The following is a 26,701-nucleotide window of genomic DNA, read 5'->3' on the forward strand; positions in this document are numbered from 1 at the left end:
TTAATTCTGCCATCGTTTGTGCACACTATGAACTCCCCTACACCGGCTATGGAGCCTTCATGCCCTACAGTGCCAAGTTACCCCCCTTCCTATAGTTGGCATCCAGCACAAGCTCGAGAACAGCCTCAGGCTTCAGCACACCGCCTTCACCCACCACCATCCGGCCTTCTACCTCTACGGCTATCACCAGCTCAGGGATCCTTCCAGGCCCTAGATCACCACCTATGAGTGCAACAGCACCCCGAAAGCCTGACTAAAATGAGCACCGCAAAAACCACAGCAATGGCGAGAGTTCTTGCTCTGTAAATATGTAATATATATTTGTCCAACCATGATGGCTTCATCTTTTCTTAAAATGTAATCTTGAGTAAATTTGCAACTTGTATATATGTAACTCTAACCACTAGTATCTGTAGTAGACGTATGTACTTACCACCATTCTTATGTGAGTTCAGAGTTTATCTGTTTCATATTTTTTAGGTAATTCATGTACTCTGAAGTCCTTATACTTACATAGCTGTAACATAACTGGTTCTATTGTAAAGCGCTCTGACACCTTCGGGTAAAGTGCGCACTATAACTTCACTGTAATTCCCTAAAAAACAGACGACTGCTATGGAAAGGGCAAGTGGAACAATCTGTGAGACCACTGCACATATTCTTTAAATAACCTGCCTCCTGGGCTTCCTGGACAAGGGATTTTTAGTACACAGGATGCTCCTTCTTATCCTGGGTTACGGAAGCGCACACACTGTATTTATTTTAACAGCGACATAAATAGATTGTGTCTATAATGCCTGGCTATGAGCAGGGCTAAGTTTCCAGGTACGTACTACATTTTGAATCTTGTGAGTGCATTGCGAATGTATGCCGCCTTTTGCACTCAGTGGCACTTTGGTATTACAAAAGGAGTCACAGATGCTTGCCTGGCCCCTTTGGTGATACAGGTCATACATGCACAAAATGCACGCTGGGCCAGTTCCAATGTGGTGCTGTCCCCAAGCAATTGAGAAAAAAACATTAGTCCTGCAGAGAACTGAACAGGGGCAAAGAGTCTATTGGTATGGGGCACTCTTTGCTCTGTACATATGAACAGGGCCAATGGATTTATGCGATTTTGCGGCCTCTGCTTTTTTTTTTAACGTAGTTATGAATTTGCCACATAATCCAATATCTTCTGCATAATCTTCAGATTTTAACAAAAAATAGTTTGTAGCTCTAACAGATCAAAAGTTACTAAAAACATAGCGACCTGTGTTGGCGCTCAGTGGAAGGCCCTTTGCAAGGGTTAACCGGCCAGCTTTCATTTGCTTGATTCTGTATTTGGTTGTTAAACTGGTACGAATGATGTGAAATATTTGCCCAGACAGTATTACTGTGTGTAAAAATGACAAAATAATAAAGTAATACTCTAAAAAAAAGTTGCATTCTGCCACATATTTTGCCTTTTCTTGCTGCATACTTTCGTCAACCCTTCCGCATAATTTGGTGCTCCCCTGCCACATAATTCCAGGGGGCTGCATTTGAGGTGGGCACCGTCTGTGCACCTCATGAGGAACTGCTTTCGGGATGGGCCACAGGGACTCTAGTGATCCAGTCAGGGTAGGGCTGGCCTTTAGGGCAAACAGGCAGTGCCCGACCGGCTGATCTTACAGGTCAGTGTCCGGGTCTTTCTTTTGGCGGTTTGTTGACCTCTTTTATGGTCTCCTGTGCTGGATTTTACTTTTGATTTCCCTGATATTAAAACAAACATTGCCTACAGCAAGCTCAAATCCATGCATTCTTCCATACTTTTCAAAGCACTTGCACAGCGTGGGATTACAAATTCAAAACTGACACAATTTTGACCAAATTACAAACATTCACCACTTTATTTTGCTATCTAATCCACTAATGGGGCCACACCCTGCTGTTGGGCCCTGCATTGACATGCAGACTGGCTGTTTCAAAGATACGCAGGGCAGCCTCAAGTTAGCACCTGTACTAGGAGCAGTTGGAACAGCGCATTCTTTTTACTATGGTGCATTTCCCAGTCTGTGGCCCAGGACAATCATCATGAGGGCATGTCTGACACAGAAAGTGACATTGCGCCATTTTACATAATCTCTTAATCTGGTGCACAGTGTTCAGGCTTTTTTTAATCATCTTTTGCACCCACTGTCATTTTAAATGAATTGCTCTTTTCGATCAATGCAGGCAGGTGGTTAAAAAAGTAAAGAATATATTTAATTACAAAGAGGAAATTATTGAGAATATTAAAAAATTGAAAATATCAGTGATATTTCTACAACAACCATGAACAGTGAAGAGCCCCCAGGTTCGTTTGAAGAAAGCTGTGTTCTTATTGAACACAGTACTAAGAAGGAACGTGCACTGTTAGAAATGGGATTCCTGGTTGGCTAGGGTATGCACATAAGCAAGGCAAAACCCACCACTCTAGTCAGGGCAAGTAAGTTACACACCAAATATTGCTCTGTGCCACGCTAACGGGGGTGAGCACAGGCTGTCAGGCTTATCCCCAGAGGCAATGTGTTAAGCGTTTGCACAACAAACACACACCAATATTACAATAAATACACCACAAAAGGAGACCTCACACAGCATTATATAAAAATATGTTTCTGTATTGCATATAAACATAGATCAAAACAACATGAAGTAATAAGTAATTTGCCAACTAGGCAATTATCATAACATCACAGTTAGTCCAATAAGATAAAGACTTATATGTGGCACAGGTCATGAAAACACCCTCACTGCAAGGCAAATCCTGAATAATACTCATTGTCCTTACAATGCAGTGGCAAAAACAATACATATTATTGTAATAGGGCATGAAATGCAGCAGTTAGGTTAGTAAGAGAAAACACATGAACTACCAAACATCATTGTAGTACACAAATTACCATAAGCATATCAGTAACGGTCATGCAAAAACCAAATGTATTTCCATGGAACTATAGGGTACAGCGCACCTGTTCTCCTATTACGCTATATACGGTGATTAAATATTTCCACGATGGGAACAACCATGAACAGTGAAGAGCCCCCAGGTTCGTTTGAAGAAAGCTGTGTTCTTATTGAACACAGTACTAAGAAGGAACGCGCACTGTTAGAAATGGGATTCCTGGTTGGCTAGGGTATGCACATAAGCAAGGCAAAACCCATGCTTATGGGCCCGCAGCACCTGCGCTCCTATTATTGTTAATATGGTAGTTTTTTACTCCTCGTGAATGTGGAAAGTTCCTAACAGGGAGCCTCCATTGAGGACTCACCTGTAATGCCACCAGCCACTGAGGTACGTTACAACTAGGTTTGAGGGGCATACACACTGCCATAGGTAGCGGGGAGACCTCGCTGGGTCCCCTCGCGTGTAGGTAAAGCAAAGGCGGCAACCTGCAAATGCGCGCCGCAGCTGCCACAACATTGAAACTCCACCCTCTCTTGCAAAATCAGCACCAAAAAGGAGTTCAAATGGACCAGTGCCTCCAAGAAATGTGAAGGTCCTCAAGGGGAGCGTAATTAAGCTGGTGGGACCGCTTGGATCCCTCAGATACAGTGCTTATCTGCTGGTGCATACAGGTGGGCGCTGCAGAGGTGCAACAATCTCCCGGCCTCGGGTGCAGGGTCACACTCTGGCAGTACAGTAAATACTGTAACCATGCCTCCCAGCCGGAAGGGGGGAGGCGGAAGGCGTTGCACTGCCGTCCCTGGGAACTCCACAGTGTTTTCACTCAGGGAGACAAACTCTGTGCACTGCTGTCCTTCGCAGGGTTTCCTCGGCACCGATAAGGGCTGATACTGTGAGGCACATGGCACGCTCTGCCCCCACTGATGATCTGGCGGTGCCGACCTCTTGGTTATGGGGACTTGGATCTTTCAGATAGCGCTGAGGTCCGCACTTGCCATCTGCCTTTGGGGCTGTGGTGCTACTGTAGACAGAGCAGCGATCTCACTGCAGAGAGCGCGGCTTGGGGCAAATTATATCAAGCTGCACAAGGAGTGCAAGAGGTGCTTGGGCTGAGCACAGAGACATCTTTTGTGGCCCTGAGATGTTTTAACAGGAGGCATGCTTGACAAGACTTTGGAGATCACTGGGGGCACAAAAGCAGCAAGGCAGCAGACCAGCACATCAGGGTCCTTAAAGCGAATTAACAGTCCTTCTGGTTCCCAGCAATCCACATGTCGGCACAACAAGAAAGATAGTCCAATGGCGGTTCTTCCTTGCAGCATAAAAATTCCTTCTGGCAATGTACAGTCTATAAGCTAGCAGCGTCTGGTTACAAGTCCATGCAGTGTCTAAAAAAAATGGGGTCAGAGCCCATGTACTTATACTCAACATGACTTTGATGTACACCCCCATTCAATCCAGCCCTGGCTCCAGACCTCAATAGGGGGTAAACAAGCCCTTGTGCGAGGGCAGGGCCCAGCAGATACAAATGTAAGTGTGCCCCACCTTCCTTTCTCCCAGCCCAGGAATACCAATCAGTATGCAGATGCAACCCTGTTAGACCCAACCCTTCTTGTGTGATGGCTGCTTGGAAAGTATGCACAAAGCCTAGCAGTCACTCTGCCCTAGATGTGGATTGGAGCCACGCTACAAAGCACAAAGAGCCATAAGCACATAGGAATGCTCACTTTCTAAAAGTGGTATTTCTACAATTGTAATAATAATAAAATCCACTTACACCAATAAGCAGGAGTAATCACCACGAGTCCAAACATACCACACATGGGAACACTACTCCTTTCAGAGCAGAAATGACCACTTACAAACGTATGAGAATCCCCAATGCTAACCTATAAGAGGAGCAGCACTTACACTGTAGTGAAAGCTAAATAGGGAGTTTGTCACTACCAGGACCTACCACACAATAAAGGCACATGTCCTGCCTTTTATCTACACAGCACCCTGTCCATAGGGCTACCTAGGTCTACCTTAGGGGTGATCTATATGTAGTAAAAAGTGAGTTTCAGGCTTGGCAAGTAACTTTAAATGCCAAGTCAATGTGGCAGTAAACTGCGCACATAGGCCCTGCAGTGGCAGAGGCCTGAGACAGGTTTAAAAGGCTACTTCTGTGGGTGGCGCAAGCAGCGCTGCAGACCCACTTGTAGCATTTAATTTACAGGTCCTGGGTATATGGGATACCACTGTACAAGGGACTTACAGGGAAATTAAATATGCCAAACAGGTGTAGACCAATCAAACCATGTTTAAAGAAGAGAGCACACACACTTTACCACTGATTTGCAGTGGTAAAGGGCCTAGAGTCCTAAAGGCAGCCTAAACAGGTAAGAAAAAATACAGAAAGAAGGCAAAACTTTGGGGATAATCCTGCAAAAAGGGCCAGGTCCAACATGCACATATACGGTGGTGAGGTAGATTAGGGAGAGTGCCACAGCTACCACCAGCAGCAGTGTTCTGTGGCTGGTCAGACATAGTATGCGTAAACAAGCATTGGCAAAGCCATAGGTCTAGCCCAGGCAAGTGAGCAATGTTATTTCAAAAGTGGTAAATAAATCAACTCCTTTGCAGGCAGCTGCACAAATATGAGGCAAAATGCCATCTCTCACTGTACAAGACAGGATGCAGTGGTCTGGCCCATTGCCCCATGCTGTATGCTATGATGGGTGCAATCAAAATGTGAATGCCACGTCATTAGACCAATGGAAGAATCAAGCTGACCAAAAACCCCTGTGTGCTGTGTTTGTATACATTTATGCATTTTTATTATGATTGTAGACCAGACATTGAAAAATGTCTCACCTAGGGCAACAAAATATCAGTTGAAATGGTCCCGCTAAGAGTTGCTGAGTTTTGAATAAGTAGTCTCTTCCCATGAAAAATAGCACAGTGCCCTTAAATACTTGAAAAACAAATTACCATCCCCAAATACAGGTGAAATGATTGAAACTGTCTACGTTTATAAAATAAAAGTGTAACATCAAGTGTAACAGCAAAACACACTCTGTACCGGCAGCATGCTATTGTGAGAGGACATGTCCCAGTTATGGTATCACTGATCCATGGAAATAATCGAGAGGAGAGTTCTACACAGAATATAACTCCAGGTTACAGAGTGCACATGGAAAGGGGCAAACCCAGGATGAATGGGAGCAGGCCTAGCCATCCTTACACTTCCGTAGATTGAAACAAATAAGTTGTAATATGCACCCCTCCCAGGTGTCGTCAGCATTGTATTGAGAAAATTCCTACCTCCATTTCCAATTCCAAATAAGTATAGATTCGAGCACTGGGACTGTGTGGTGATTTAATGGTATTAATTTCAGGACCGTACTCCAGAAATAAATACAAATGTTATTCGAGACATGGAGGAAGACTGGGAAATGCTTCCCACGATGTATACAGTACAGGGTGGGTTTCTGCCTCAAAAAGATGTAGACTTATGTGAGGCAGAGAAGACAGGACCCAGAGATTTCAATCAGAGGCCTAAGCTGTCTTCATTGACAGAGTGAAGGCCTGCCACTTTTTCTGGCTCTGCCCTGCAGAAGACTAATGCAGCTGGTGTTACTTAACTAAGAATAACTTGACCGAAGATCATCTGCCTGGTTGGGGAACCTTTGGTGAGTGACCTGGCAAGTAGGGCGCTGCTTGCTAAGCAGCAGGGAATGTGGCTGGTTTCCAGTCCGTAGGGAGAGACAAATGAAGATGCCATGGCAGCCAAGCTCAGAGTTGTCCTCAGGGAGGATTCTGTTTTTCCTCTTCTGCTTTCAATTGTAGGTAATGATTGTTTTTCAAGACTGAGATTAGCCATTGTCTAGGTTTCATGTGGTGCAGCAGAGGAGGATATTCCTCCGAAAATAAGAGCCCTCTCATTTCATAGCTTTGGAAAGTTTGTTAGAAATGCTTTTGAGGTATGTGTTGGTGCTGTCTCCCGCAGAAGGGCATGCGTTTTATGTTTTTGTGTTGGGGACTCTATCAGAAGTGGGTCTTATTGCTAATACTATTGTAATATCATGATTTACAATAGAACCCATATTCCAGGGTATTTCCAGAGACACATTGCATGGAGAATAAAGGAAAGCGCGGTGGAAAGCCATGCACAAACACCCTGTGTAAATTCAAAAGGTGTTGGAAATTGGTCTAATCGATATGGTCCATATGGTTATGAAAGGGTTTTGAATTAGAATAATCTCAGTAACAGCATTGTGTTTGTGTTGCTCATAATGGTGCATGGCCTTTCTTTCTTCCAGTGAAGGACTTCATGGATCTACTAGTCATAGTTTTCTGAAGATAATATTTACACTTTGCTTGGCAAGTGTGTCTCTTCCAACAGTTATCCTACACTTGGATTTAGGACAGTAGTGAATTTTTCACCTCCCACATTAGATTGTAGAATACAAAGATGTTTAAGGCTTTGTTATTTTTAATAAAAAGGACAAAGCACAAAGAGTCCTAATTACATAGGAATTCCCACTTTCTAAAAGTGGCATTTCTACAATAGTAATAATAATTAAGAGCCCACTGTGACTCGTAACATGGTTGTTCAATAAAGGTATTCAATCGATAGTGGAATGGGGAGCGATCCCATAAGGGCTAATGTACTTGGCACTGTTGTCAATTACAGTCTCTCATTCAATAAATTAACCCTACTTGGGGAGAGGATATTAAATCCCCAGAGCCATGGCGTTTATTAACTAGGCCGTAGATCTGTTATTTTCAACACCCTAACCATCTCTAGTTTAGTCTCCTTTCATGTGTCTCTTATCTTTGTGTATGTACTTTCATCCACCCTCTCACCAACATTCTACCCTACTCCTAGTTTGTTTTTGCAAAAGTTGCATTTGGAGGGTTAAACAATGGGCATATAAAGCTTAATCAAATTCAGAAAAGAATTGGATTTGGAACCAGGGTTTCCCTTGTGACTGGTCCACAGGAATGCAAATCTCCCACCAGTGTATAGGAATCACGAGTGGTTTCCATAGGAACCTACATAAAGTGCATTGGAGACGTCCAAAGGGTGGTTCAGTTAAATATAACAGGATGTTTGGGCTTTGAAAGATGTTGATTGGTTTACTAGAACTAAAGAACAAAGTGTAGGGTATGGGTAGAGTATTTTTAAAATGGAGGCCAGTCACTCACATGCGGTGGCTTGTATATAACTAAATTATAAAGAATCTATGTCTGGTGGTATAAATAAGGGAGTGAGTAGCTCTTTCTCAGTTGCAGTTAATATTCTTCTCAGTACTCATTTGCTTGATTCAAGGACCGACCCTAGGTGACCTTCTGACTATGAGAAAACCCTTTTCCTCTATTTTGAGTTTAATGTCCCTTTTTCTTCTGCCCGCTACAAACGTTTTTCAATGTTTTTCATTGTGGTGAAGGGGTCGATTGTGTCTTTGTAGATGATTCTTAACTAGAAGAGTAAAGCAAAATATGTGCAATAAATTTGCATGTCATTGTTGCAAAATGTTTCTTGTATTCTAAACTCTTGTTGTAAATTCTCAGTAAATATGATTGTGAGAACCCTAATAGCTCAGCTCTCGTATTTGCTTAGCTTTCTAGAAAATTATTACTCTGTCACTGTGATCTAGGATACCTCGGGTAACTGAGAAGAGCTTATGGTCATCGATTGGTGACCCTGGCTGCATTAGTTAATAACTATGGTAATAGAGGAGAATCATTTTGTAGGGATTTAAGATTTTTTTCGAGAAAGAACCCAGCTTAGTTGTATTGTTTAGACTTGGATTTCCATATTTTTGATTGAAAGACTAATGGTCTTGGGTTGATCCTAAACATCCCTTTTTCGATTGTCTCTGGGTTTTTTTGCCCAGTGGCATTTTATGATTTTTTTTTTTAGCTCTGCATGGCGTCCACTTTATCTGGCAAGTGTGTCGACTGTGAGTGAAACTTCCTTCATCCCTGTTGGAGTTATGTTACTATTTACATTACCAGTTGATTTGTTTAAATCTTTTGGGGGCTTAAGTCAAATCCTTCTTTGATTCTGTGACTTGTCCTAAGGATGGTATATTTTTCCACGAGCCAAAAGTAACTCAGTTTGCTTGCTTATTTTCATGTACATCCATGGTTTCCTGGTGGTCTTCTGACTTATTTTAGATGTGTTTAGGGTTTTACATAAAGAATAAGTCTGTGCTGTTCTTCACGGCTCCGTAGGTTGCTGCCTTTGCTTCCTAGGTTGATTTTCCTTTTAGGGTCTTTATGATGTCCCACCTTACCTTTCCAAACTCCCTGTGTTCCCCAATACGGATATCAAATATATTTCCTGCAGTGCTGTGATCACACTTCTAATGTGGGGTGAAGGACTGGTTCTGAAGAAGGTTATGTGCTGCCCCAGAGTATCTTTCATTTATGCATTTACTGTTGTCTATGTATATTTGGCTGTGCAAGGCAAGTGGTTGTCTGATTTCACTGGGTTTGTGGGGGCAGCACGCAAACATTGTCCACCCCATTCATATCAGCTATCATTGGTTTCAAAGGTAAAAAGGAAACTTACAGGCATCCTAGGTTCCTAAGGTGCCCTTTGCGCAACTGCTACTTTGCTGGAAGCCCTCTCGGAGAAAGATCCATTCAGTTAGTTCTGAGCGGGTGCTCCCAACCTCCATGTCATAGCCCAAAGCCTCAGCACAGTTCCATGCTTTCAGGCACATCGGAGCTGCAGGTTCTGCATCCAAGACTGAAGCGATGATCTATCTGATAAGGTGAGTGGAGTGTTCGCCTCACCAGGCACTTATTCAGGAGACAGAGGTTTTGCCTCAAGAATATTCTAATGCTCTTGTGGGTGCTCGCCTCACAATAGGTGTAAGATGAACAGAGCAACAGGGAGACAAGCTAGTAACAATTTTCTCTCCTGGTAAATTTGTCACACACTCGAGACTGGGGTTCCCTTAAAGGAGGTTGCAGAAGCACTTTTCCTCCAATATTTGTGCAAATCTGGGTTCCTGTTCTAATTCATGCCATTGTTGAATAATGATGGTCTTGTCTCCAGCTGATTACCCTCCAACCCACAGTGCATTCTCAATCTCGATGACAAACTAAATTTTACGAGAGATCTAGAGCCTAAGCAGATCTGTACTGTTATAGCGTTGATGCATGTGATAATTTAGGATTTCCAGGACTCTATTTGGACCATAGTAAGGCCTCTAAGGCTAAGGGGGTTATTTAGAGTATATTGGATTAGTGACATCCTGTAAAAGCTATTGGAAGCCCTGCCACTCATGGTTTGTACTCATGCGTATACATGCATAAATTCTAAAAAGGGAGACTGGGCATTCTGCATTTTTTGGCTGATGACCCGCATCTCCAACCTCTAAAAAAAACATTAGAGTACGATTGCTTTCTGGTATTTTAAAAATTAAAGATAAAAGCCCTCTGCTGCCTCAGTCTTGTGTGCACATTCGCATATAATCCCCTACTGGCAATAATGGTGTCCTGCACTCATGAACTGGACAAAGCAGAGCTCCACTATAGTTCAGAACCATGTAGTCCTCAATCCGAGTGGCTTAAAAAGTTTAAAATTAGTACCATGGGTTTTGCACCAAATTGACTTAGGGTTTTTGCACTTACAATTTCTTAACAAAACTGTGCACACGCATAACAGGGTAATGAATCTGAATATTATATACAGACATAGTTGCAGAAACAGTTTACGCAGGTTAATCCCTATTGCACAGTGCAAAAGCTGGAATCATGTACTGGAAACCAACCACTAGCGTGTGTGAACTGTATTTAAAACTCACTCAAGCTTCTATGATTACACCGAGGCACCGCGCCAGGTGAAGGCCCCGCTGGGGCGCCTCAGAACGTAGGGGCCAAGTGCAAATGCAACGGACTGTGAGGCGGACAGATAGAGCGGTCTGAGATTTGCAGACGCTAGGGTGATATGAGGACAATCAACAAAAAAAAGAAACCCACTCAATCTTCACAGTGGATAAAGACAGTAGATCCAGTATCTTGACCATAATCGAATTGGGCAAACATTGGATCAGTTTAGATGGAGTTAGGCCGACTGCTGTTCCCATGGCCATTGACATAAGTGAGTGATGTTCTATCACTAGCATGTAGCTAGGCCTTAATACCCAGAAGCCTTTAGAGTTAGCACAAGAAACAGCGTACAGACATGACCTACTATTAAACCTGCATTACAGGGCAACTAACACCACTTTGTGAAGGATGATTAAAACTGGGAGATAAGTGATTGGTCCTTGAAATTTGGGTATTTCTAGGTATAATCAAAGTGAACAGAGGCCGGAAGTTGTACATAGATTTAACTCGTTCTGTTTCTAAGTTTGCTGGGTTTGATTAATGCCCCTTCCTGACTGTGTATGTATTTTCTTAAAACTGTGCCTCATTTTTAACCATAAATCTTTGAGTGCTCAGATCATTGCAGTTCATGTTTTTGTTTCAGCTGAAATCATTTTAGTACTCTAGGCCTGCCCCCTTCAATTTTACAAAACACATATAAAGATAGCGTTTTTGTAAGTAGTGCCTAGTGGAGCTGTCCAGCCATTTCAGGGCACCTGTGTCTCGTGGCTGTTAAGCAGCAAGTGAATCATTGTTCCATATGATTTAGCTATCATTAATGTCCGTGAGGTCTGTTTTAGTGGCGTGTGGACACCACAGGGTATATTAGACACAATAACCCAGCTGTTTGCGCCCACTTTTTGACGCTGGGGCACTATAGTATAATACAAGGAACCGAAGATACTTGTGTGTCCCTTTCTAGTTATGCTGGCATAACGTGCTCCATTTCCATCCCACAGGTGTGCCCCCTCATTTGCATTAGGCTGTGGCCCCATATAAAGGAATGCATGCATTTCCCATTGTGTCTGTGCGGTAATACAGACATGGGAGCAAGGGCAAAGAAGCTGCTGGGAGATGCACTGATTGTGTGGTGCCCATGAGATGGACAGTCAGTGCCACCTATTAAGAAGCTCCTTGAGAGGAAGGCAAGGTGTTCCCAAGGACTCTCGTGGCATTCCCGCGAGAGGAAGTGTGGTCAACGATCCCAGCTCCTTTTAGGTCTCGCCTGACCCAGCGCATGCGCTGGTCTGGCGAGACTTATTTAAAATGAGGCCAGAACTGGTGGTACTGAAAGAACAAGATGTGCTTCCAAACTGCAATTCCATGATGTGCTTTCTCCAGCGCATGCTCGAACTGTGAGGTTGTTCAGTGGCATAGACAAGCCTGTGCACCTGATGCCGAATATGGCTCCAGTAGTGTTACTCTGCCGTGGAGGGTCCTTCTCATTCTTATGATGAAACTCATTTTCACACTTTATGGGACACAGTCACTTTTGGTGTTTAAATGCCAAAAGTTGTGTTAAAAGGTCGTTTTTAGTTATTTTCTAAAGAATAAGTCGTTTGAATGACACTGATATATGGTCATGGGTGTTTCAGAATCTTTGAGGGCTACAACCTGCCCCTCAATTGATCTGTCACCACGGCGCCTTGTCTATCCTTCATAGAGTCCCATCACTTGTATGTATGTTTGTGTTTCTTGACCTGAATTGGGCCCTCATTCCAGGGCAGTTTCCCAGTCTTCCTTTCATGCCCGTCGTGTTTCCTAAGGCCATGGGGCAATTGGTCATTCTGACTTGCTAACGGACGACCAATGAGATTGTCCAGAACTCCCTGCATATGCTGTGCAGTCCGATTTGTTGGCCAACAGTCTCATCTTGTCTGAAATGTCCTCTCGCTTCAGCCATTTTGACTACTCCCGGGTCAGATAGAATGGCCAAAATCCTCCATGTCACTCTGGATTTAAATGAGCCGGTCTTGTTGCATTGGGCAGCCAAAAGGAGAAGAATCGAAAGCAGGATGCCCTGCATTCCACTCCGGGTTAAAGGAGACAAATCCGTACGGACTCTGACCATTCTGCCTTTGAATGCAAAGTCTGCTGAGCAATATTTGGGCAGAATCTACTAGACCCCTCAGTGTTATGTCTATCATTTATTGTTAACCTGTGATTAGATATTAAACGTCTGTGGTAAGTACAGTGAAAACAGATTACATGAAGCATCCGGGCCATATTCGATAGGTGTAAAATGTCCTGCCAAAGTCTGTCTGATGCATGACAGTGTATGATGTGTTGTTTGGGGAAGTGAGAAGAGTGATAGGCAGTTTTTATGGCATGCATTTTCTGTTTTGTATGCATGAGAAGTGTTCTATTTAATGTCTTCTTTGAGAAGTTTGTGTGTGGTAATTCTTCTGGTGCTGTGAGACATATGATAACTGTCAAGATAGCAAAGTGGGACATTATTGACTAAGTGACAGAGATGTCTGCCATTGAGTTACGATTCGCTGTTAAGTACTGTGCCAGCACTCCAAATGGCCTTTGGCACTTGAATGGTCACCATATGAACAAGTTGTGTATATGTATCTAAGGGGTTCTGTTGTGTTTCTTGTCTGTAGAGGGATTTGTTGCCGCCTATGCGCTAGCATTCATTCATGTCTCCTAGCATGCTGTAGGGCTTTCTTCTTACTCATAAGCATCTCCATAGTAGAATAATAGGCGCACCAGAGCACATTGTGTGTTTATTGTTAATGAACACTTGTAAACCCTTAATTTGCAATTAGTAGTCTTTCAATAGTCCGGGAAATTACTTTTTTAAGTGAGTGGCTGCTCCTCTGCTAGGGCTGAGGAGCCTCCCCCCACTGCTTTGCAGCAGTGAAATAAATGAAACATAAAATGATAATAACTTGAAGTTATCATCATTTTATGTTTTCCTCCTTTGGCAGGTTTGTGGGCTGGGCGGGCTGGGCGGGCTGCTCAGATGACAGAGGAGCAGGGGGAGGAGTGGTTTGCCCACTCCAAGTGCGCATGAATGTTTGGCTGGCCCTATCGGGCCGGCCAAACCGTCATGCACACTTTGCATGTTCTCCGTGCAGGCTGCATTACAGCCTGCGTTGAGAACATGCCCGGGCTCCTATTCCCTGGCTGAACACCAAACCACAGTCCTCAGACCGATCACAACGCTGCTTTGCAGTGTTTTGATTGGCTCAGAGGGGAGCCTGGGTGTTTCCTGTTCCGAACCCAGGCGAGAGACAGTGGAGGAGAAATGGAGGAGAGACGCTGCGATCAGGCACATTTTTGTTTTCTTTTTTACCCCCTTACCCCCCTTCTGCCCCCCCCCCCTGATCTGTGTCGGCCGCCAATGTTTTAAGTGTTTCTATCTCACACCAGAGTGATTAGGTTTTGTGGACATGTGCAAATATCATGGAATGTCGGTGTTAATGAGTTCTGTGTTTTTTTAGGTGGGTGAGCCCAAAGAGCTGAACCAAACTGTTCATATATTTGCTCTGTACGGGTCCCACTGACTATCAATGTACATGTGAACTTAGTAATTGTAGAAGTGCTTTCAGGAGCCTTAATTGAATGGTAATTTTATATCCGGGCCTTAATTGATGTATGTTCTGTATAAACGTGTGCTGTTTTATGATGGTGTGGGGTAGGGGCAGAACATTGAAAAACATAGTCACAGAAGGCTGAGAATTGGAATTTACAAACCCATTTAAGTTAGGCATTTCCAAATTAGGTCGGGGAGGGTTGCGCCCAAGCTACTGTTCATGATGATGATGGAGTATGTAAACGAGATCCATTTACATGCATGGTATGTAAATGTATCATTTGGGATATACTGGAAATCTGCCATGGATATGGCCCACCTGGACCTACGCTGAATACTGGTTTGAAGCAGGAATACTTCCCACTGCTGTACGATAACACCTAATTAGCAAAATAACAATCGGAAACAGAATCAAGTATGATGACGTGTACAGAACCTGTTCAACCTATTAAAGCAGGGATAGTGCCTACTGCTGTACGTGTGACACAAGTCTCCTTAGTGAATTAGTGAACATGTGTGGACACATGGCACCTTGTGCATTCTTGCTGCGCTATTAGAGAATCTGACCCTCTGCGTGCTTTATGGTTCATGCTGCAGCCGTGGTAGTGAAACCGCAATAGGTACTCTGCTTGGCTTGTTGTGTTACTTTATTAAGCATCTGCACACCTGCCATCCCTGAAAACGTTTTCTTGTGCGAGACAGGGGTGGGACTTTGAGAGAGGGTGAAGCTTCCCTCTTAACCCCTTCAGTGCCCATGACGAGCTGGACTCGTCATGGGCTGCGGTGGCGCTGTGCCCATGACGAGTCCAGCTCGTCATGAACTCCGCCCGCTAATGAAAGGCGCGGCACTGGGCGGGGAAAGGGGCGGGCATGCAAGGGGTTAAAGAATCCTGGTGGGGCACAAAAGGGCGAGGAAGTGGAGAAGGGGTTGGGCTTAGAGCCCATCATGGCCTAAAAAGTCTCCACTGCCCTCCTAAAATTACAAAAACAAAGGTTTCTGAACCCTCTGTGGTGTGTTTTGGGTAGAACGCAAAGTCCATATTGGACTTATGAGCTAGAAACCTACTCTGTCTTAAAGGCTCTGCACCCTCTATCAAGGATTTCCAGCTCATCGCGCGATATCCTCTCTTCTCTGGCGCGCAGGACCCCTGTAAGCTGGCAGGCCTGCAGTTGCTTTGCGTAGTTATGTATAGAAGCTGCCAGCTGCCGTCTGCAAGGAGGCTGTTTCCCAAAGGAATAGGAGGTTTGTCAGCACAATTAAGACCTGGTGACACAACGCGCCAGCGCCTCTGGCTGGTTCGCGACAGTGCTCATAGAGACCAGCATTAATACTGAGCTGGAAAAATGTATGTCATGGATATTCGAACGGTTTTAATTAACTGCACAATAAATTATTATTATTACTGATTATCCCGCGGTATTTAAATATCTATTCTACACCCAATGCAATCTCAATCTTAATACTCAAAGGGCCTTTTTAATTAAAGCAAATCCGGCAAACCTGTACCTTTCTAAATCCTTCCATTTAATCTTGACTCTCTAAGGTCCCGGAGGTGCAGTGGCAGTCTGCCTTATCCACCCTCTCGCCTCCTCAAGTCTCCCTCGCCAGCTGGTACTGCTTGGTACTGTGCAGCAGACGTCTCCCATAACCTTGCTCAGAGCTCACCATCCATCAATGCCCTCTTTTGCACTCTTTGTCCTCATTTGTAGCCTTGCAGATGAAAAACAGAAGGTTTTCAGTAGTCGCTGCCAAATTGACTACAAGAACTGGTATGAACCTGAGGCATTAACTGCGGCTGCCCTGAAAGAGGAGCCAAGTAAATGTGCATGCCGTCCTCGACAAAAAGTCAGCATTTGTAGAACAGCGCCAAAAACAAATCTTTAGTCGATGGACAAAATGCATTGTTTCCAAGGGTTTGCAGGCATTAGCTAATTTCTTTCAAGTTGTGTGTTGATTTCCTAAAGTGCCCTTTGAAGACGCAGGAAACAGTTGATTGTACAGCTGAAAGGCCCCGCACCACTTCAGTGGGCTTGATATGGACTTTCCCTCTTGGCCAAAGTAGGTAAAACAGTGGAAAATAATATTGGGCATGATTCACAAACATTTATGTATACCGAAGTAGAACTCCTATTCAATGATCTGCAAGCCTATATGGTGTCATCTTTATGGTCTTCAGACTTTTCTGATTGCAGGCAAGAGATAGTGCTAAAGAGATTACACTAATCTAGCATGGTAGGATTCCCATAATGTTATGTGTAGAGGTAGCGGCTGGAAAGGAGGCATGCCTGGGGGTTGGACATGCAGAAGGCAGCAAACCATTTTATACTGTGGGTGTCAGCAAAAAAGTTCCTACTCCTCTCCACTAAAAACCACATAATGTTTCACCAAGTGTTGAAACATTTCTATTCGCCTGTACTTCCTTACTATTCTTTCCCGTGCTCTGTAGCATGACTAGCACTAGGGCACCATGTTCTGGATTAAAGTGCACCCTGTATGTACAATAATTAAACACACAAGTAAATTCTTTTTGAGTCGTTTCAGCCTGCGAAATATAAATAAAACTATTAATGTTAAAAGATAAGCAGATTTTGAGGGTGGGAAAGGGGTATGAATTTCCCAACATTTCATGGAGTGTCTCAACATGGACAAAAAAACGTAGTTCAGCTGAAGATGCTCAGATCGACTTAACTTACTCCTGCATTACCTGCCCTGCAAAAACGTACTCCTGAAGGAAATTTGTAGAAAAAAAATTTAGTTGACTGGGAGTATGCATAGAAATGTACTATGTGCATATTCCTGAATATTTTGTGACTCCCTCAAAGCTCAAGAATCTGCGCTATTCCTAGGCATAACTCTCCAAGCATAGATTTTTTCCAACCTTTTCTGTTTTAAGCCATTATCTCTCATTGCCTCATTTCCGTCATCAAGCCACGTTGGAAGTCGTCTTTTATAGGATAAACCTTGCATTGTGTAGTTTTTATGTCACTATATGAAGGCCGACAGTAGTGACTCACAATAATAATGCATTGACTACGTTTTCTACCACTACATCACAAGATAGGTATAGATTTGCTATTCTAAACTCCACCTGTTCTTACCTTATGTGGTAAGTAGGAGTCAAGAATAGTAATTTATCCTCACTTTGCATTGTAGGGTTAAGTCCAAGTTCAATTAACACAACAGAGGGATCACTTCCTGTTTGTATCTGCACCGTATTACAGATGTGGGCTCAATGGCAAAGAAGTCTTCAGGAGCCACACTTACTGTGTGCCACATAAGGGTGTTGCACACTCATGGTGCTCTGTGAGGGCATCACTCAGGAGCTTGACCTCCAGGCATCCCTCTCTCCAAATGGGGGACCGTCTGCCTTCAGTGAAAATTGCTGCTCCTCTTTCACTAATGCGCCCTCCCCAGTGCAGGCGCGAATTGTCTGAGCAGCGCACATTTTTAAATATAATTGGACTTACTGTCCTGGTCCTCGCTGTGCACAGCACATTAAGGGTGCGCCCTGGCGCTATCTGAGGCACTGAGCCCGATATATATTTTGGACCCTCTGACATGATGCGGTGGGGACGGTATTTTATTGGCCCTGACTGAGCGTGTCTCAGTGGGAACTGTTTTAGGTGCCAATCTAAACAGGAACTCTCGGCTTCCTTCGTCTCGGCCTGTAAGGAAGGCTCGGGTAGCAGCGGCCACCGCATCACTTCCCCGCCTAGCCTAAGAAAACAGGGAGCCGCTTCCTCTCCCCTCCCGGTGTGTTTGTCGGTTGAGGTGAAGTGCCTTAGGAGTATAAAGGGTTGACGTTTTTTCAAACACACTCGCACAGGCACTGGATGCAGGTGAACATGTCCGCAGTAGAGTCCGGCGCCACTGAGACCACTGACCACAGGACAGTGACGTCACGCAGCTCTTTTGGGAGAACCCCACTCTTCGCCAGGCAGCCAGCATCCCCCCCGACCTTCGCCTCCTCTCGTGTGCTGGCAATGCATCAGCTGTAAGCTCGACCCCCAGGGAGGAAAGCTGCTTGTAGTCGCAGGGATGGGAGGTGTGGTGGTAATCAAGCGCGCTCGAGTTCTGCCTGGCTGGATGCTGATGTAGGACTTTGCGAAAGAAGCCACCTAGAAGGCGGAACGAACACCAACGGTCACCTTGAAGCAGAGCGAGCGTGCACACTAATGAGGAGGCTCGCGCGGCCAGTCTCCGCTACAGGTCAGCCGCAGAGAGCCCCAGTCCTCGGGGTTTGACGCCGCGCGCGCGGTCGCAGTGAATCCCGGGGAGCGGGCGGTGGTAGCTGCTCGCGCTCGCACTTTCAGGCGGGAACAAGGTGTCGCCGGAAAGTTACGCCTACAGACTCGAAGACGCGCGAAATACATCTTTTGGGCGCTGTGGAATCTGCCTGCTTTGTTTTCTTTTTTTTATGACGTGAGAACCAAGAAGCTATTTATGTGCTCTTACTGATTTGTATTTATCTGAGCCAACGCTGCCTCCCTGACACCTTCCAGAGAGGGCCACCTGAGTGCTGCAGCCAACCAGTGAATTCGCTTCCCTGGAGGACCACGGATAGATTGTAGAGCCTTTTTGAACTGGACTCAGTCGGATTTGCTTAACGTTGGCATTTGTTTATATGCTTGTCGCCTGTCACCGCCTTGTGTGATGTTGCTGGAAGGTGGCCTGGACGGGGGAAATATCTGAGGTGGCTTCTGTTCGGTCTGTTCAGTTGGGGCTGGTCTTCTCACATTGAGACTTCTGTTGACCTGCCCTTTGACCTCACTGCTGTACTTTTCTAGTAAATGTGCATTCACTATGACACAACGTGGATTTTTAAGAGAGGGGCGCGACAGTCACCACAGGCTCTTCAACAGAGCCGGTCACATCCTCCACCATGTTTCTGCGACTCTGCAGCGGTCACTCCCGAAAAGGCACAGGAGAAAGAGCTCTCATCCATCCTGGTCCGGTGAGGTGGCCCTTCGCAACTGACTATCTTCTATTCAGTTCTTGTGTATGCCTCTTGCTCATGAATGTTGGAGGCTGCTTGGAGTTTGTGTGTGTGTGTTGGGTACTGTTTAAATGTTCAACTGAAGGCCTGTTCATTTGTTAACCTAACTGGCATAGTTTGCCTACCTACACAAGAGACTGGTATACCAAGTTTGGAGGTGGAAGCCCACGCTCAACAGAAAGGCTTTAAATAGATGTTAAGTCAATTATCTAGTAAATTGGTTTCTTCCAATGATCTTTAATGCTATTAGTTAAAGTGCTCATAGTTGATATGCTTTAGAAAAGAACTGGTTTTATATATATTTTTTCTGCACTGATAATTTTACTGGGAAGTTGCGTACAGCCAGAAAAAAGCATGTAACTTTATCCAGAAAAAGCATGTAACTTTATTTTTATCTCTGTGATTTTTTGCAGCTCTCATTTTGTCCGATCTTTTCAGGGATTCGTACCTTTTCTAGCTGATTAGCTGACTGGGTTAGGCATACCTGCTAACTAGTTCTAATTTCTGTAAGTGAATATGGACATTGTGTTGCCAGAATATTTTTAGGTCTAGCGTGAGCCAAGACCTTTTGATTTCAATAATACATATATCAAGATATTTACAGGAGTTTTCATTCAGCCCTTTTGGTATGTCGGGGTGTCATTCACATATTTCTTCCATCCACCACAGCATACAGAAGTAGTAAGAGTCATCACACAGCAACCAAAATAAAATTTCATTTAATATTTTGGGGGCCCAGCAGATGCAAAAACACAGACCGCTACCTTATACTTTCAGCTGCTTTCATTGCACCACAACCCACTTGTCCACTGAATGACCTGCCCATCTTGAATCAGCTTTAAAACCATTCAGAGTTTGCTGCCACTACATGCATATAGAAATACATGTGCAAGCCTGCATGGGCTGCCTTCTTTGAATGTTTTTATAAAATGTTTTGACAAATATTTGAAAGTGGGCTACTGGTCATACACTTGTGTGAGTATGTCAAAGTCACAACAACTTCATTCAGTGTAAACACAGTAAACCATAAAAGTACATAAAAACATACAATTCACAATAAAAGCAGTCATATAATATGAACTAATGTATCACCTCTCTGAATGATAAACCCACGCTAAAAACCGTTATACATAAAAAACAAACCTTAAAAGTAGGTATTGTATCGGAGAAGTAGGGTAATTGACTTGGCAGGAGATTAATGAGATATTCTGATAAGAGTATTTTGAACATCAACTTGACGGGTATGTAAAAAACGAGGCTGCTCCAAGTCCTGATCTGAATCGTACTCCCTTAAGTTAGGCCTACACACCAAGCAGGGATGCAGATTAAAATCTCATTCCAGCAAAATTATAGGGTCAGTTGAATGAGCTTTAAACCAACCTTCCAGACGGGATCTTAACTTCCCCTCCAGAGGTACGTCTGAACTGGGTGACTTATAAACATTAATAATGAGCATGTGGATGTTATGGTGCAATTTCAAGAACAGCTGTAAAACATTAATGGCTGAGTGCTGAACAATCTTCAATCTTAGGTCTAACCTCAAAAAAGTTACTAAACCTCCCTTAGATCTTCTATGGGTAGAAGGTATTGCCGGGGCATAAAAAGCTGCTTAGCCGTCTAGATAGAAGACCCCCCTGGCTATCCCATGTCTGGTTCAGACAAATGAACTCAAAGGATCTAAGAGCATTACCTCACTCTCATCATTCAATATGGACCTCACCCCTTCCATATTCTAACTTAATATTTGGAACATAATATACATTCTGCTGTCTTTCCCTTTAGACACCACCTAATTTCCAGTAATCTGAATAGGTAGTCAGTCCTGCTCACTGGGGTCCGACAGGGGAGTAAATCTATTATAAAGCTGGAACGTAGGGGCTGTCCACCCTATTAGGAAGAGTCAAATATCTTATTCCCTGTAGAGTGTCTCCTCGGATTGACTGCCCCACCTCCACCCCCATTCTCCTGGGAGGGTAAAATATTCTAATGGGAGCAAAACACTATCAAAATTCCTTACAGAAGGGGTCGTCTAATTGGCCAGGATCTGGCCAACCCTCCAGTAGTTACTGAAGTTGATCGCAATACAGTATCCTTGTCCAACTTTTCCTGTGATCCCAATCCACTCCACCCTCCGCACCATTATGATCTTCTCGTGCCAAGAACAATTTACAAACCCCAGTCTACTAGCGAGCCAATGCTCTACTTTATTTTTCATCTCGTAGTAACTTTCATCTACCACCCTTTTAACAGGTGAACATTAATCATGGCACATATATAAGCTGTGGAGGCCAGTGGGAATTATAAAATCACCCTTCGGGGATTAAAACGATCTATTGTCGGGGTAGTCTTGTGGGCATGGGCCTCCACTATTCTATTATTTGTCTGAATGATGGAAGTAGTTAAATCACAGGACTCTGCATTCCCCAGAAAACTCAAGCCACCCACCCTTTCCCTGCGCAGCCTGAAGGGATGGCTTAGATTGACTATTTTTAGCCTGAGCGACGCCCCCCCAGCAGCAACAGACCCCAAACTTGGAGTCACCTGATTTGGGACTGCAACGAGGATGGGGGCATACTAGCAAAGAAATCAACCCACCGACACAGACCGATATTCAGCCTTCCAGGCAGTGAAACTGCTTTCTACAATTCACCCTCTATCCTCCCCAGCGTTTCCTCTAATTTAATCAAACAGTTAGTAAGAGGGGGTATAGCAATTTAGAATTGTCCTCAATCATCAAATTTATTCCTTTTGCCACCCCTTTCTTAGACTTCCTCCCCTAGTGTGATGAACTAGGAGCCCAGTTAACAGCCACAGCACATGCAAGTAAGAGCGGTGGGGCCGGGAAGGGGGTATTTCGACAGAGGACAACAAGGGAAAATTTATTATGTATTCAATTTTCCCTCATGGCCGTTTGTCGAATCCCCCTAACCCGGCTCGCCACCCTACCGCTCTTACCTGCATGGGCCACAGCTGCAGGTTAACTGGCAATAAAACTGCCTTTTTAACCTTTCCACATGTGTTGAGTATGAATTTTCATGCATGGGTGGCCATTTTAAAGGTGTTGGCCATCTGGCAGCAGAAGCAGCAGCGGTTTATTTGTATAAAATAGTAAAGGTATTGTGATCTTAAGTGTAAATGGGACAAAAGGTGGTTAGGCCATGTTTGGGGTTGGGGTCAAAGGGCTGGCTAAAAATAGAAAAATATCTTGGAATTATTTTGTATGATGTCACCCATAGGTAACTGCATAGAAAATATTTGGTCCAACTAGTCACTTAGGTGATAAATGGACTTAGTTTTACTTTATTTCTAAAGCATAGATTGATGACATTCAAATACATCAGCAAATATTAGAAACTTGCAATTTTTAACCAACCGTCACAGAATGTTCCAAAGTCAGTGTATTGTTATGAGGTCTTACTATTGGACTGGAGCCTGTGGCAAGCAGGTTTTACAGAAATCTCTGCACTTGGGCAATAAATACACTGACCTCTCACACTAAAATCTTTCGAGTTTTCTAAGAGTTATTAGAATCAGTCATCTGCAGGCGACGTATTATGATGTCGGGCGGACCCTGTTGCAGAAAGGAACCTCACGTCTGCAGTTCTGATCACAGTATTTTGATGAGACTGCCCATGGTGCAGTCGCAAACCTCCATTTCTCAATGGAAGCTTGTGCGGCGGGCTGAAAAGGCCCGCAGCACAAGCTTCCATTGGTAAATGGAGGTTTTGAAACATCCCTGCACCGTGTGGCAGGCACCAAGAGGTACCTGCCACATGGTGAGGGATGTTCAAGGGGGCACCATAGGTGTCCCTCAGGCCCCATTTCGGAGGGGTCCCCAATGTCAGTTTGTGACAGCATTTCCATGTCAGAAAGGCCAACATGGATTGGCTGTCGGAAACTAACATCATTATCTCAACGGCGGAGCCACCATCATTAAGAAATTATATGGTCTGTTCGATGGACTGATCGGCTCCTTGAGCCCATTGGAACCACGTCGGAATCCCCCTGCAGGTTTACCTCCGACCGCCGTCACTCTAATACGGATGTCGGATTGTAAACCTACCATGTCGGGCAGAAAGCCTCCGACCGCTGGTCGGAGGCTTTCTACCCGACATCATAATGAGGCCCACAGTATTTTGCAATAAATCTGTTAATCCACTAACCCATCTCAAAAGAATGGCAACATTTGACCTGCAGATTATACCCTGGATGAAAACATACAGTGTGTAATCCTCAGCAGTTTTCTTTCCATGTTACCCGTTCCTCTGTTTTTTATCTCCTCCGCAGAGAACCGGGTGTATTTTGGGCAGCAATAGCCCAAGCTTCTCCTAGGGAAGCTTGCACTATTGCTTTCTGCACTGTTCCTATTTGTCTAACGCAACCTGGTGAGCAGCAACAGTACAATAGTCACATTAGCACTTCAGCTTGTCACTACAGGGAGAAGCCAATAGTGCAATAGTAACATTTTGGCACAGTGTTCATCTCACCATCACAAATAAGATGCCAGTACTTATTACATGCCCATTTCAGGTCAATACCTGTCTGTCGAGGCTGTCAATAAGGGTGCCTGTAAGTGACTCTTATGAACTTCGTTTCTGAAGGAAAATGTGCTTTGGGAACTGGAGGGTCGTCTCCAACTCGTCTCACACATGCTCTGAAAAACAGCCCAATTACTTCCTAATTCATTCAGGATTGAACATAGTATTTACCCAGGTAAAAGCTGTTGAACTACGTGCTCACTCTGCTAGGCTTCCTTCATGCTATATCCACATAGTGCTCTCGTCAGCCAATTTTATGCCTGATACGAACATATCCATACGGAGTCTACTTCTGGGTATATGTCCCTCAGATGGATATCAACGGCCAGCAAGATACCTTCGCTAGCTAAGAATTGGATTTACAATTCCTGTCCAACCATCAGCCCATGAGGTTAAATAACAGGAGGTGGCTCAACCTTTCAACCTCCAGAGATCAATGACATTGTACCCTTGAGTAGTCTCTTTGGCAAAAGTATAGGAACTGTTTGTAGCAAATTTAAAAAGTTTGGAACATCTTTCCCAAGCAGTCCCACCCACTTCGACCTCTGGGAAGCAGTCGTGTTAAACCTGCATTTGCTTGTAGGAAGTGCGTGTGCTCAGATCTTGTGTCTACAACTCTCCAGTCTACCTGTTCACAAATGTTTCACAGTTGCTATCCTCAGAAAGAATGCAGTTATGGGAGGTGTAAGCATTACCTCCTCGTTAGTCATCCTCGCCACATGACTAACGAAGTGAGCTTCAGCTCCACAACAGTCTTGGTCGGTTCAGGGTCAGTGGGGTCCTCTTCTGTCCCGCTGCTCCTCCAACTACCGCGAGATCAAGGCGGTCCTGCTGGCTTGCCGGGACTTTGCTCCCTCTCTCCGGGGTCATCATGTTTTGATTCGGACGGACAACCAGGTGGTGCGGTGTTACATCAACCACCAGGGGGGTTGCCGGGTGCGCTACCTGTGGTTGCTGTCCCGGGAACTGTTGTCCTGGGCGGAGGGTGCGATCTTGTCTCTTAGGGCTGTCTATCTCCCGGGGTCGGAGAATGTGGTGGCGGACCGTCTCAGTCGGGTGTTTGCGCCATTGAGTGCCCTCTCCCTGTCGCCAGCGGTCTTTCAGCGTCTGGTGGGCCTGTTTGGACTTCCTCAGGTGGACTTGTTCGCGGAGTCGGACAATGCCCTCCTGCCCTGCTTCTGCGCTCTCCATCTGTGTCCGGGGGTCTAGAGGGTGGATCCTCTGTCCTTCCCGTGGCCTCAGGGTCTCCTTTATGCCTTCCCTCCTTTTCCCTTGATTCCTCGGGTCCTTTGCAAGATCCGTTTGGACCGGGCCCTGGTGCTCTTGGTGGTTCCCGGTTGGGTGCGCCGCTCCTGGTATCCTCTCCTGGGTGAACTGGCGATTCGGTCTTGCTGGCCGATTCCGGATCGCCCGTTCCCCTTGCGGGGGCCTCCTCTTCCCGGAGCAGTGTTGCGCCGGCTCCATCTGCAGGCTTGGCTGTTGAGCTGGTGACCTTGTTGGCCCAGGGGTGTTCCCCGGGGGTGGTTGCTTTGTTGCAGGGGACCCGGAGGTCTTCGACCTTGATGTCCTATTCTAGTCACTGGTCCTCTTTTTCCCGTTGGTGCAACCTTCTGGGTTCTGACCCGGTGTCGGTGGATCCCATGAGAGTTCTGGATTTCTTGGCGGAGGGTTTTTCCCTGGGGTTGGCTACCTCCACTCTGAATAAGATTCCCTCACTGGCTAACCACTCTCGTGAGGTGTCCTTGCCTTCATTTTCCCCCGCGGTGGGTGTCCCCCTGTCCTTATTGGATGTCCGTCGTGCGGTGGAGATTTACTTGGATCGCACCTCCTCTTTTTGTCAGTGTGACAGCTTGGATGTGACATTTGGCCCAGTGCGTTCGGGGCACAAGCCTTCGGTTTCCACTCTAAGTCGCTGGCTAAAGCAGGCTATCCTGCTGGCTTACGGCTCCCAGGGGTCTGACCTCCCAGGGTCTGTCCAGGGGCGTTCTACCCGGGGTGTCTTGGGCATCGTTTAAGGGTGTGTCCACTGAGGAGATTTGCAGGGCGGCTACGTGGTCCCCTCCCCACATGTTCATGGAGCACCACCGGGTGGTCCTGGGGGGCTCTCTGCCTGGGGATTTCGCGGGGGTAATGAAGATTACCGGTAAGTAATCGGGGCATCTCTTCTTTCCAGTTGGCCATCTCTGTCCTACCAGGCACTTTGAAGTATGAGGGGCAGTGTGAGTGTGTAGAACAAGAACCATTAGTCCCAGGTTGTTCCCGCATAGGCCCAGGTGGGCTAGGTCAATGTCAGGATATCCACACCAGAACACATTTACTCATGATGAATCTAAATGGAACGAATTTGCATAATCCATGGTTATCCTGAAAACATGACATAAATCCTGCCCTCCTATCCCAATATTACACACGCCTACATTTTACTCTTGGGCTGTAAGAAAGGCAGACTGTAGGGTTTCTGGGAATTTTGGGGGTCCCATGTCTAGTTTAAGGTGCGTTGGTCCCCTGAATGAGATGGCTTCCTGCTGGCCCTCGTCTGTTGATGGGTCTATACATTATGCTTTTAGTTCCAATCTGAAGTCTCGAGCTAGTGGCATGAGTTAGAAGGAAAAATAGGTCATCTTTCTAACACACTTTCAAATTTGGGCACCTGGATTTATTCATTTTTTAAAAAAATTCCAATCACATTGTCATTCTTTAGATGTAGCCCATAGGGAGTAACAGGAAGACTGTCACAGCTCAAACTAGGCCTCACGTACTAGGTAATAAACAAAGCCCAAATTAAGGGTTTTGTATTTATCCGTTTGCGTGCGTAAAAGGCTAGTTCGAGGCACCTAAA

At 45.0% G+C, this 26,701-nt stretch overlaps 1 protein-coding gene across 12 annotated transcripts in view; it reads left to right on the forward strand.

Annotated features, from left to right (window-relative positions):
- The window catches only part of MCF2L (MCF.2 cell line derived transforming sequence like), a 927,044-nt gene that overhangs the window by 263,107 nt on the left and 637,236 nt on the right, over positions 1 to 26,701 (forward strand). The window contains exon 1 of one of the 12 annotated variants that reach the window (XM_085622299.1): positions 18,145 to 19,282. The exons of 10 other annotated variants lie outside the window; for them this stretch is intronic. In XM_085622299.1, coding sequence (XP_085478425.1) covers positions 19,132 to 19,282 — 151 coding nt within the window. In that variant the 5' untranslated portion in view covers positions 18,145 to 19,131. Of the gene's footprint in view, positions 1 to 18,144; positions 19,283 to 26,701 lie in introns of those variants that run through there. One more of the 12 variants, XM_085622297.1, reaches the window with a different exon arrangement.

Source organism: Triturus cristatus, chromosome 8 (assembly GCF_964204655.1).
Source record: "Triturus cristatus chromosome 8, aTriCri1.1, whole genome shotgun sequence".
In the NCBI taxonomy this organism is placed as follows: Eukaryota; Metazoa; Chordata; class Amphibia; order Caudata; family Salamandridae; genus Triturus; species Triturus cristatus.